The sequence below is a fragment of the Acipenser ruthenus genome, chromosome 9, assembly GCF_902713425.1.
Source record: "Acipenser ruthenus chromosome 9, fAciRut3.2 maternal haplotype, whole genome shotgun sequence".
Lineage (NCBI taxonomy): Eukaryota > Metazoa > Chordata > Actinopteri > Acipenseriformes > Acipenseridae > Acipenser > Acipenser ruthenus.
In genome coordinates this window covers 32803447-32817658 of record NC_081197.1, presented here as the reverse complement: position 1 = coordinate 32817658, position 14212 = coordinate 32803447, and the positions used below count along the sequence as shown (strand labels likewise).

General features: G+C 38.9%; 1 protein-coding gene across 1 annotated transcript in view; it reads left to right on the top strand.

Annotated features, from left to right (window-relative positions):
• Positions 1-14212, top strand: part of LOC117406215 (prolactin receptor-like) — a 58352-nt gene that overhangs the window by 29213 nt on the left and 14927 nt on the right. The window contains exon 3 of the mRNA XM_034010152.3: positions 10842-10983. Within this exon, the coding sequence (XP_033866043.3) occupies positions 10842-10983 (142 nt within the window). The remainder of the gene's footprint in view (positions 1-10841; positions 10984-14212) is intronic.

The window sequence follows — 14212 nt, the reverse complement described above, 5'->3', positions numbered from 1 at the left end:
AATATATTCCACATGTTGAAAAATTACAATATAGCTCAATACTGGTATTATTTATTTTATACAGTCTTATTTGCTCATCTTTATCAAGGGTGCCAATAATTTTGGAGGTGACTGTATGTGTGTGTATATGTATATATATATACAGACGTGCTCAAATTTGTTGGTACCCTTACAGCTCATTGAAATAATGCTTCATTCCTCCTGAAAAGTGATGAAATTAAAAGCTATTTTATCATGTTTACTTGCATGCCTTTGGTATGTCATACAATAAAGCAAAGAAGCTGTGAAAAGAGATGAATTATTGCTTATTCTACAAAGATATTCTAAAATGGCCTGGACACATTTGTTGGTACCCCTTAGAAAAGATAATAAATAATTGGATTATAGAGATATTTCAAACTAATTAGTTTCTTTAATTAGTATCACACATGTCTCCAATCTTGTAATCAGTCATTCAGCCTATTTAAATGGAGAAAAGTAGTCACTGTGCTGTTTGGTATCATTGTGTGCACCACACTGAACATGGACCAGAGAAAGCAAAGGAGAGAGTTGTCTGAGGAGTTCAGAAAGAAAATAATAGACAAGCTTGGTAAAGGTAAAGGCTACAAGACCATCTCCAAGCAGCTTGATGTTCCTGTGACAACAGTTGGAAATATTAAGAAGTTTAAGGTCCATGGAACTGTAGCCAACCTCCCTGGACGCGGCCGCAAGAGGAAAATCGACCCCAGATTGATCAGAAGGATAGTACGAATGGTAGAAAAAGAATCAAGGATAACTGCCAAAGAAATACAAGCTGAACTCCAAGGTGAAGGTACGTCAGTTTCTGATCGCACCATCCGTCGCTTTTTGAGTGAAAGTGGGCTCCATGGAAGAAGACCCAGGAGGACTCCACTTTTGACAGAAAAACATAAAAAAGCCAGACTGGAATTTGCTAAAATGCATATTGACAAGCCACAATCCTTCTGGGAGAATGTCCTTTGGACAGATTAGTCAAAACTGGAGCTTTTTGGCAGGTCACATCAGCTCTATGTTCACAGACGAAAAAATGAAGCTTTCAAAGAAAAGAACACCATACCTACAGTGAAACATGGAGGAGGCTCGGTTATGTTTTGGGGCTGCTTTGCTGCGCCTGGCACAGGGTGCCTTGAATCTGTGCAGGGCACAATGAAATCTCAAGACTATCAAGGCATTCTGGAGCGAAACGTACTCAGTGTCAGAAAGCTCTGTCTCAGTCGCAGGTCATGGGTCCTCCAACAGGATAATGACCCAAAACACACAGCTAAAAGCACCTAAGAATGGATAAGAACAAAACATTGGACTATTCTGAAGTGGCCTTCTATGAGTCCTGATCTGAATCCTATCGAACATCTATGGAAAGAGCTGAAACTTGCAGTCTGGACAAGGCACCCATCAAACCTGAGACAGCTGGAGCAGTTTGCTCAGGAAGAGTGGGCCAAACTACCTGTTAACAGGTGCAGAAGTCTCATTGAGGGCTACAGAAAACGTTTGATTGCAGTGATTGCCTCTAAAGGTTGTGCAACAAAATATTATTTTTGTCCATGCCATTTTCATTTGTTTTATTATTTACAATATTATGTTGAATAAAAAATCAAAAGCAAAGTCTGATTTCTATTAAATATGGAATAAACAATGGTGGATGCCAATTACTTTTGTCAGTTTCAAGTTATTTCAGAGAAAATTGTGCATTCTTCGTTTTTTGTGGAGGGGTACCAACAAATTTGAGCATGTCTGTATATAGTTTGAGAAAAAGGAAAACTGCTGTGTACCAAAATGATCAATAAGAAAAAAGAAAAAAGAAAAGGATATTTCAGGTACTTAAAAAGGTAGAATAATTGATTACAAATCAATTATCAGGACGTTTCGGACTACAAGTCCTTCATCGGCTGAATACAAAAAAACAAAAAAACAGTGCACTGTTATGAGTATCCGGGCGTGAAGGGCACTAGTCAGGGAGGCCACCAAGCGGCTGAGCTGGGAGACACTGTGCATACGGCAACAATAGCCTGGGTGCTTCACAAAACTGGCCTTTATGGGAGAGTGACAAAAAGAAAGCCATTGTTGAAAAAAACTCACATCAAATCTCGACCAGAGTTTGCCAGAAGGCATGTGGGAGACTCTGAGACCAAGTGGAAGAAGATTCTATGGTCTGATGAGACCAAAGTAGAGCTTTTTGGCCTCAACGCTAAGTGCTATGTTTGGCGCAAGTCTAATACCGCACATCATCCAAAGAACACCATCCCTACTGTGAAGCATGGTGGTGGCAGCATCATGCTATGGGGATGCTTCTCTGCGTCAGGGCCTGGAAAGCTTGTGAAGATAGAGGGCAAAATGGATGCAGCAAAGTACAGAGAAATCCTGGAGGAAAACCTGCTGAAGTCTGCAAGAGACCTGGGACTTGGGAGAAGATTCATCTTCCAGCAGGACAATGACCTCAAACATACAGCCAAAGCCACACTGGAGTGGCTTAAAAACAAAAAGGTCAATGTCCTGGAGTGACCCAGTCAAAGCCCGGACCTCAATTCAACTGAGAATATGTGGAAAGAGTTGAAAACTGCTGTTCACCAAAGGTCCCCATCCAACTTGACGGAGCTTGAGCAATTTTGCATAGAAGAATGGGCAAAAATTGCAGTGTCCAGATGTGCAAAGCTGGTAGAGACTTATCCAAATAGACGCATTGCTGTAATTGCTGCCAAAAGTGCCTCTACCAAATATTGACTCAAGGGGGTGAATACTTATGCAATCAATTATTTTCTGTTTTGTATTGTTAATTAATTTAGAACAATTTGCAGATTTTATTTTTCACTTTGACATTATGGACTTTTTTTGTGTTGATCAGTGGCAAAAACTCCTAATTAAATCCATTTTGATTCCATTTTGTAATACAATAAAATGTGGAAAAGTCCAAGGGGGGGTGAATACTTTTGAGAGCCACTGTAGTTTACAATGAAGCATAATATCATATTAAAATTGGTATGATCTGTCCTGAGGTCCTCCAGTTCAGTTAAACGCTATGGTTGGGCAGAATCAAATTGGGGTCGGGCGAAAATACAAAACATAATTGAACCATTGAAGTTATGAAACACAGAGCACAGGTTAAACAGCTTGAAATATATATATATATATATATATATATATATATATATATATATATATATATATTCTTAAAACAGCTTTGAATGCCCCATGAGCATCACCCCCCACGTCTTGGACCTTGATATTGTTATTGTACATTCTTTACATAGGAAACATTTGATTTTCATAATCATATGCAAAGTGACTCTGAGAATCATGTTCGCATTGTCCACAACCTCCACTGTACATCTCTGATGCTTTCCCAATGATTCTCCTATTCCCACTGTGCACATTACATCCCTACATCTCTCAGATAGCTCTGGAAGATGCATTGTGTACCATTCTCTCTTTGACCAGACGATCAAAATTGGACTGAAACCAAGGTCGTTTTCTACAAACGTGATCATAGATTTCTACAGAAACTGGGGTTGAAATTTGCAAATCCCCAAAAAGTGTTGAGATTCAGTCCCTTCCCTTGGTAAGGAACTAATAGTTCCCAGTACGCGCAGATCTTGAGGATATAGAAATAGTTCAACATACAGATTGAACTTAAAAAGTACAACAGATCTGCAGGTTCTTTTCAGGTGAGCAGTGAACAGATACTAATATGTGAAAGACAAGTGTCCTGAGTAAAGTATCTTAAGACTATAAGTTATAACAGCATATCAATGCCAGCAATAATATAAGGATCAACTGAAAGCAAAAAGAAAGTTAGCTGGTTTACTATAAGCCACCCTATGAACCATTGGTTTCATGTTTCATGGTTTTATTACAATCAAAGAAATAACCTATAGGGACCAGTTTTCACTACACTTCATACCAGCTAACTTCTTAACTTGATCTTTGTCGAGCAGAATATATATTTTTAATCTCCTGCCTGCCTACCCAAATTGAGTCGGGTTGGAGCAATCCTACATTTCTAAGGGTGGCCTCTTGGCAGCAGCTGGAAAGCACCCTACTGTTTTAATTGGTTTACAATCCGCAAGCTAAGTATAATGCAGCTGGTTATATAATACAGTTAGGAAGAGATAAGAAACAAACCAACAGCAGCTCCAAACACAGACACATTTCTGTACAGATTATAGTATTAAAGCTGTTTTTTGAAGGAATACTGCCCAGCCGATTGCAGTTTCTCTCAGGGGGAACAGCTGACCTTTAATTGGGTTTGCTTAATGACTGCAGGCTCTAATGTACCAGATCAGATGCATTGTATTATTTATTGTGTGATTTTATCAGAAAGCGTAATTACTCACACAACCTATTTCTTTATGAAATGAGCCTCCATTTCTAAGTGCAGGTCTATGGGAAGGTTCTTAAACATTATGTAATTTATTTGTTACAGTCTTTTCTAGGTAACTGTCTGTAGTCCCTGTAACTTCCATACAGTACATGTGAAATGCTTCATGGGTGTAGACTGCACCCTTATTTTAAATGCAGCCCTGTTTTAAAACATATTAATTACTTAAATTGGAGTTAGTTGAACCGCAGCAGAAGTCAGACTAAATCCATTAAATATCAGTAGTGCAATGTATTAATCTCAGTTACAGTATGCTATCTGCTATATTCTTCTTGTTTTTTTAAACTCTGGGCTGGTTTCCTTGGACCTTGGGTAAGGTAGTTCACGATTTACTGCTAATCAGGGTCTGTGAAACCAGTCCTATACAGTACCTTTTTAAAAAATTACAATAGGAATGGCGGTGGATCCTTATGTATTTTTTATGCTGCATAAAACAGTGAGCAATTTCATAATAACATTTTTAATCCCTGGAACATTTTAACAAGCGTATTGTTAGAGAGATAAGGGACATTTTTGCTTACTAGAAATGCGTTTAGAGCTTGCAGTAAACACCTGGTAATCCTATTAATAATCGACTACTATGCAAAACGAGGAACATTCAATGTCAGCCATAATACAACATAAGAACTTTCACCCTAGGTAAACTTGCCTGAGTGCTAAGACTTCTGCTCAGGCAGTGTATTCACCATATGGCTCCTGTTTACAGTGTTCTCGCAAGAAAGCTGTTTCTTACAGCAGCTGAGGTCACACACATACAGGCTTAGTGTCCTACAATAAGGCTCAGTTGTATACTAAAATAAAATTCCTGAGTGGCTGTTTTTCTGTAACAAGATTTAAATAACCTTTTTTTTCAGTTTGATGTTCCTGAAACTGTTCAGGACTACTGATGGTTTCATTAACAGCAGTAAACAACAGACATTCTTTAAACAACACACAAGTTCAAGCTCTGTGAGCCCATTATTTAGTATTAACCCTTTGGTGTACTGTGTTAGTTTTTAAACCAGATACTGCTTTCCAGGCATGACTGCCTTCAGCAGCTGGAGGTTATGAATGTGTTGTCCTTGCTATTTCAGGTTCTAGAGTTTTTAGATGACAGTATTTAGACCTTCTGCTGTTTAGATCATTGAAATGGACTTGATGTTGTCTTGTCAACTGATACTGGGCTACAACATCATTTATAATGATTGCCTGCTAAATAGGTTGTTGTTTTTTCCACCTTTCCTGTTCATACCCACTTTAACATTGGCTACTGAAACCCCCTGCTTGTCTTTGATTTCGGATGCTATTGTAAAATAACTTCAATGAAATAATTGTGCTCCTATACAGAAGCAAAAATAAAATGCCACCCCCTGATGATTGTGTTCCTCAAAGAAACAACTCCAATGCTCTAGAGCAGAGGTTGTGACGCAGTCCCGTGGGAGCAACATCATTATATATAGAGAAGCAACAATGAAATACCAACGAAGAAAAAAGAAGATTCAAATGAAAAAAGAACAATGTAGATGAAGTTCATTTACAGTGTTACAGGTTTAAATGTTTTCAATTTGTCATTTTTCTTAAGAAGTGCTAATAGTGGGTTGCAGTGCCTAATGCAGCTAAACAGATGGGCCGCAGGACTGTACCAAAGCCCAAATTCAATTAACTTTTAGCAAGGAAAAGCGAGAATGTTTTTAATTTGACTCAAATAGTACACAAACATGCACACCCCTGCACACCACCTCCAGGTTGTAGGATCCCACAACCCCAAACCCGGGAGCACCAGATCCAATGCAGCTCCCCCCTGGAATCCCCAGTGAAGACCGGCTGCCTCGCACAACCAGGATTCGAACTTACGATCTCTGGTTGTATACTCATCCTACACGCCGTGCGGCAGTGTTTTTACCAGGTGAGCCATTCGGGGACCACCCTGTTATTTTGAACACACTAACTGTTCCATCTGAATATATGACAATAATTAGGGCATACAGTAAGTACAATATGTACATGTCTCATAGGAAAGTTTGAAAAACACCAGTGGGATACCATGTTATACCAGTGTATTGCCCTGAGGAATCCCAAGCAGAACTGTCTTGTAGCGTAATCAAACAAAACAGCAGTCACCTTTCATTTTCCACTGAGACAAAGTGCTTCAGCCTTTTTAATTAGTTTACTTTGACCCTTCCCCTTAGAGAACATCCTGATTAGTTCAGAAAATCTGGAATTAAAGGAAATACATTCTTGTGACATGCGTCTTCCAAAAGAACTGTTGAACAAAGCTGACCTACTGCTGGTCTGTTTCTGTACAGTATGCACTTATTACAATGAACACAAATGAACAAATACCTTGCTGGTTGTTATTAGACCAAGCCCTAAAAATGGCTCAAATTGAAATGATTTTCATTTCAGAATCAACATCCCTTGTACAAAAGGAGTGCAATCATTTTTGTACGTTACATTGGTATAAATAAGCAGATCTGGTTTACCAAGCCCTTTGAAACGGGTCAACCATTCAGTTCAAACCAGCACAGTGTGCAGTTAGGATTATAGATAAGAGGTGCATTCCGTTCTTTTCAAGTGCACAACATGCAAGGCCTGATACTGGCAGCTGCAGGGCATGCCCAATGCTATTGTTGAGCTGCCCATGGTTAAGGGAGATGTGAAACAATTCTAATAAGGTTTTTATATTTGTTGTTTCCTAGAATAAGCCGTGCAGATTTAGGTGAAGCAGTTTTAATCTTTTTTTCAGTAACTTAATGTGGCAAAGTGGTTGCTGATTATGAACAGGTGCAGAGGTGATGCAGTGCAGGAATAAAAAGAGATTTGTAATCCGGTTTGGAAAGATTTATTTCGTTTTATAATCCGGGTCATATGACCAAATAATAAGCTCCTGTAATACACAGCAATATGTAAAACCCGGAGTACAGAATACAGGGATTGCAGCCCTAAATAATAAAGACACGTTATCTGGCCCACAATAATACTCGCCACGATCACCCGTCCCGGTGCGTGCAGTAGTGCTCGTAGTAGGTGATAACAATTTATTATAGTTTGTGACAGTTTTAGTGCAATGGTGATCCGGTTTTGTGCTGGCCCAAGGCGACAGCTCCGGATTCATGTTAGCCGTCTGGTGGTTCAAAAACACAGACAGTTACTAACAAATTACAAACAAAACAATCACGAATATTTCTCTTAACACACATCTCTCTGTGTCTCTCACGGTCCTTCCAGTCTCTCAATAAAAACCAGGCGAAGGAAGGATTTACAATTCTCCGGTCCCTTTATGCTATCACGCATGACCCCTTGGTAAACGATTTCAGCTGTCTCTATTGCTTGCAGCTGCTACATCGTTTACCTTCCGGGTCAATACGTTCATGCAACAGAGTCTCGCCTTCTTCCAGGCTGACCGACTTCCCGACCCAGGAAATGAACTGTCAGGCCAGCCCGTCCAAAGACTTCCCCTTTTGCTAGTTAGCGCCCTCACAGGTCGGGAGGGAGATTTACAACCAGAACTCATTATATTTCTGTCACATCTAATTAAAAAGGTTTTATAGTAGTTAGCAAAATCCTTACAAATTGTGTTTTTTGTTTTGCTGTTTTTTTTGTTTAGTTTTTTTTTTCCTGTGGGTTCATGGGTTTAGGTGGAGTTGCTGAGTTGCATTTAAAAGGAGTATATATATATATATATATATATATATATATATATATATATATATATATATATATATATATATATATATATTTGTGGCAGAGTAAATAAAGTCTGGGTGTTGCTTGTATTTTGGTGGTGGTTGGCAGGGATGGGGTTAATTCCTGTCCCTGTCAAAAACATGTGAGAATGTGGTTGTTCCCAAACGAGATCATTGGTGTCAATTGGAAACAGCCAAATCACAAGGGAGCTGGTTTATGAAGAGAAGTGCTGTGTTCAATAAAAGAAAGGTATTGTGTAAAGTTACACTTGTGTGTGAAAGTGTTTGTGAAAGTGTTTGTGAAAGTGTTTGTGACTGGTAAACTGCTTAGCCGTCCAGTACGGAGAGGTGACGTTACAATATATATATATATATATATATATATATATATATATATATATATATATTTCCCCGGGTAAGGGATGTTAAAAATCTTAAACTTCAGCTTGTCAAATGTGACTTCTTCAGGATAACCCCTGAAACAGGGGTTAGCTAAACACACATTTTCTTTCAGCCTTTTCAACATCTTGTTACAAATCAAATAAGGAACAGCAATCCTCTGTACAGTCTGGTATCAGCAGCTACACACAAACAGCATTACAGCAACTGCACTGTGCCTTTTGAAACACTGCAGACATGTCTACTTCTGTTTAAGGTAGGATGATTTGATCACTGCCATCCCTTCTTTCCATTTTGTGGACTTGCTTCAATGTGTCTAAAAGTTTAGCCACATTGTATCATCATTTCTACTGTGATTATCTTCATATTGTCAATTATAATTTGTCGTTTCAGTATAAATGTTGTACTTTTCTATTATTGAATCCCATGCAAAGCGGATTCAGTGATTTATTCTATATCAAGGACCACTCCCCTGGGTAGTATTGCTTCATTTATAAAGCTCCATACCTGTGCAAATACTGTTACAGTTTTAGAGTTTGGAACAAGACGTTGATGTTGATTGGAAATAAGTAAAATAAGAATAATCTACACCACCATTTTTTTGCTTATATGTAGCTCATTATTTTCAGCTAGAGTTAATGGCACACAAAGCTTGGAAGCCCCACTGTGGTAATTAGCAATATGTCACCATGCTTAAGATCAGTTAATAATGCAGAGCAGGTGGCATTGACTGGAAAGCAACAATTCTGCAAACTGATCCTTCCACTCAACGTTTCCTTTCTCTTGTAATTATCCCCACCAGGGAATATAATGGATGTGGATGAAAGTACATATTTATGTGTGACACACTTTAGCGTTTTGAATATATGTGGACAAATGTTTGTCCGTTTCTCGTAGAACTTAATCTCACGGTATACAGTATGGAAGATGCTAGTCTTTCTGTATGACTTTCTTTCTATAAATAATTTTAGTATTTTGTATATATGTAGTGATCCACTTGTCTGATTGACTCCCATTAGGCAAGCATATGTACATGTAGGCCACTTGACAGCACAGGTGTCAGCTGAAACCCATTTTCTCTGATATATATATATATATATATATATATAAGATATCTCTAGTTATGTTTGTAATAAGGTTGGTTCATTCCAGAGAAGTATCTCACTCACAAACTAACAGTAAGTACATTGTCTTTGACTGAATGCCTATTTAGATTTTTTTACATGGGACTTATGTAGCATCTTGCACATTATGTTCCATTAGCACACGGTATTTGCCAACCAGCAATGGTAAATCTGAGATCCAAGTGAGATGTGTTTTCCAGACCAGTTCTGTTACGTCGTAGTTAACAAAAAGCCCCAAATCCCTGGAGGTTTTAGAAACACAAATGTTAATTCCTGGCTAGACTGTACAGTTCGAGGTCATGGCTATGTGATCTTCTTCAGCACTGGTAAAGTAGCTGCTGGGCACACAAGTGTTGTACCCTCCGAGTACTATACTATCAACGTTTCAGTACACTGCACGCAAAGTAAGAAATGAAATAAAAACATAATATCTGTATAATGTCAAGTGTTTTGCAGGAGAAAATGATAAACTGTACTTAATAATATTAGGGTTTGAAATGGACAACTTTGATGCCCTGTTCTTTAAATTAAAATAGCAAAGCTCTGCTTTTTGCATTGTAAACAGATTAGAGCCATTGAGTAGGGAAAATGAAAGCAGGAAATTGCAATTCAGAGCTGGCAAGCAAGTATTTTATATATAAAAGGCAGAAGCAAAAACAAACAAAACAACCAACCAACAAAATGCTAAATAAAACTAACGAATACCCTCACCGCCTAAATAAGGCTGAGAACACTCCAAATCTTAAGAAGTGAAAAGAGGGTATGAGTGGATAGGTGACATTGGCACTCAATTATCCCATTTAACTGGACCACATACCCACAGGTTTTGGGCCTCCCTCCAGTCCGATCAGACTTTTTGCACTGCAGCCACATTCTCATGTGACTGACTTCCTTGCCTGATGGAGAAGCCTGGCGGAGAGACCAAAACACATACATGTAATATCAGTAAACATAAAAACATATTTACAGCATGAGGGCATCTTTTAGGTACAAACAGCCATGCATTTATCCCCATCTCCCTTTTCCTTTTCCAATAATTCAGACAAAAGGTTTTGTTTTAATAAGATGGTTCTGAGTTGCTGATCATATGGAACTCATCAGCAAACAGCATTGCAATAATGAACTGTACACAATGACATGTAAATAAGCAGGTTTTAGATTATAAAGGGGGACATTTTTGAAAGAAAATATGTTAATGATTTACATTTGTATTTATGTATATGTATTATATATTGATTCATATTATTATATATTCATATACAGATGCAGCTTCGCTTCCTCCAAAGCCCAAGATTGACCGCTGCCGCTCGGCCGATATGGAAACTTTCACGTGCTGGTGGAGCACAGCGGATGATGGCACAGGGGATTCAAGAAACAGCAACTACACTCTGACCTATACTGTGGGGTAAGTACAGTTTATCATAATGTGTGTACCTTTTATATTGGAAAATTTTAGCTCTATACTAGGATAGTACAACTGAGTGACCTATTGAGTGAAATCCAGAAATTAGGATAAATTATCGTTTTCGGTCACATTAAGAACACGTTATAATAAGCCTTGTGAGAGCAGCAGTTTTACATCTTGGGGGATGTGATTTACCTCTTGTGCTTGAGTGAACCTCTTTGCGACATGCCTGGGTAGTTCTTTGCACCTCTCCAGTGTACATAAGAGCTTGCAGGTTGATGTGGAATAACTCATCAAAACAATATTGACATCTTGGTCAAGAAAGTTGGGTCAAAAAGATCTGCAATGTTTTCACTTATCACACAGTGCCCCCATGTGGTCAAATTGTTTAATTGCAGCTGAGGTCTTAAGTAGATTCTTTTGTTGTTGTTGAATGAATTTATTGTATTGCAGTAAATATAGTAAATGTACACATGTGGATATAAACAACTGATACTGCTACTAAGCCTTTTCAGTTTTCATAGCTTCAGTTGGTACATTTCATGACTGCTAGAAACTGTGTTTAATAGTGACATTAGACAAACTTCAGGTCATTTAATCAAAAATGAAATTCATAAAGAGTTGCATAGCTATTTTAAGGCAGGTTTTTTCTCATATAACTGTGTAAGCAGGTCAAACATTTATTCAGTGATTTTTATACCAAGTTATCTGTCACTGAGCAAATAAAATGACAAGCAACCTTAGGGCAGCAGTGTGGAGTAGTGGTTAGGGCTCTGGACTCTTGACCGGAGGGTTGTGGGTTCAATCCCCAGTGGGGGACACTGCTGTTGTACCCTTGAGCAAGGACTTTACCTAGATTGCTCCAGTAGAAACCCAACTGTATAAATGGGTAATTGTATGTAAAATAATGTGATCTCTGTATAATGTGAAATAATGTATAATGTGATATCTTGTAACAATTGTAAGTCGCCCTGGATAAGGGTGTCTGCTAAGAAATAAATAATAATAATAATATATCACAACGGGCCAGTAAAGCAAAGAAGCAATCCTTGACATTTTACTAAAATGTTCCAGCACTTTATATAAACGACACAGAATGTGCTATATATATATATATATATATATATATATATATATATATATATATATATATATATATATACACACACACACATATATATTGTGAACAAGTGGTAGTGTGGTGCCGTTAGCCTCCGGCGTTTTCTTCCTATTTTTAGAGACTGGACAGACTCTGTAGTCAGGTGAGTAATCTTTATTTACAATATTTACACAGACTTTTTCTTATTCAGATATTTTACGCCCTGTACGGGCCACTAACTAACTCACTTCTTCAGCCCTCTCTATACTATCTCTTCCAGGTCCAAGTTGCTGCAGTCTCCGCTTGTAGAACGCTTGGTTATTTTACTGCCAGTGTGTAAAAAGAGGTGTTTTCTCCGGGTGGAGTAAACCAGGAACACAGGTAGATTAAGTAAAAGCTCCCTCTGCTGGAGTGAGCCGGAACCATGGGTAAGTTGGGTAGAAGCTCCCTCTGCTGTAGTGAGCTGGAACCTCAGGTAAGAGTAGAAGCTCCCTCTGCTGGAGTGAGCTGGAACCACAGGTAAGAGTAGAAGCTCCCTCTGCTGGAGTGATCCAGGAACACAGGTGAGTTGGGTACAGGTTCCCTCCGCTGAAGTGATCCAGGAACACAGGTAAGGTGGGCACAGGTTCCCTCTGCTGGAGAGGTCCAGGAATACAGGTAAGTTGGGTGTCGGCTCCCCTTGGGTAATCTCCTGGAACATAGACAAACAGACAACCAAAAACTTACACGTATACGAACAAGAGGTTATGGGGAAGCTGCCACCACTGACGAGTTCCAGAATGTCTGTAGAATGAAGCTGGCCTCCTTGACAGAACAGTGGAGTAAGGGAAACCCCGTGGAACAGCAGGGTTTGAGCAGATCAGTCCCGGAACAATAAATAAACTCTTTTTAATCCCAGAGTCCCGTGTCTGAGTTCTTGTTGAATAAAGCGCCTTTATAACAAGCTGCAGTCTCGCTGCGCCTGCAGCTACGGTATACAGCGAGTCCCGGGTTTGTTTCTCTTTCGTTTACCACACAGCACTTTAATGCTTCAGCGTAGCCTGTTCTCTCTCTGCGCCGACTAAGCGTTCGCTGAGTATTGTACACTACCAATAAACGGCAGTAACACAGATAGTTGTAACAAAACATAAACAGATACCAAAATAAATCGAAGCAAACAAAAAGTCGCCTCAACAAGAGGATAAACACATACAGCTGCACTTTTTATAAGCAAAACAAAAGCCGCCTCAACTAGAGCTGTGCTCTATAAGACTGACTACCACTGAGAAGTCTCGTACTTACTATTTCTTAGAGGAAAGTCACGAACAAATAAACCCAATGTTGGTTAGGCAGGACAATCAAACGGTGTTCCCCACGATCACCGCGATTGTTCTGCCTGGCTTCCTTTTAAAACCCTGTTACCCCGTCTCTCCAATTTATCCAGGGCTTTCTGGGGTATGCAGTTTTTCTTCCCGCGACACCATTTCTTAAAGGCGTCGTCGTCCTTATCTTCACAATATATATATATATATACTGTCAATATAATAAACGTCAATTAGTCTGTTTGGATGTTAGTTATACAAGTACAAAGCTGCCCCTCAGTAAAATGAAAACCTCAGCTGGCATCCTCCCTGGGGCACTGATTATACCCAGTGATTGAGATATATTTAGCTCTGCCAGTCAGCTTTCAAACTCAACATCCTGCCTGAGACTTTGCATATGGCAGTGAGCGAAAATTGCATCAATACAGATGAGTCATTTTAAAGAGAGCGAGGCCTTACACTCACATTGGTTATGTTACCCCACCAATATGTAGCCACAACATTATTAAAAATAATGAACATATCTGAAGCTTGTCCTGCAGTTTGAAGCAGACGAATGGGGCCTCAGCTAGAACAAACAATAGGGTGACCACATGTCCTGGTTTGACCCGTGTTTGTCCTAGTGTTCCAACATTTTTCCCCAAACTTAAAAAAAAAATCCTGGTTTGCAACAAAGCCAGACAGCACTCCATGCGGTAATTATGAGAACAATTTGCAATCATATTAGAATTTTTTTTCTCATATAGGTAACCATGCTAAATTAAAAGTATGCAAAATTATAGCAATTAAGGGTAAAAACAGCAATACATATGGTTATAGCTAAAAGTGG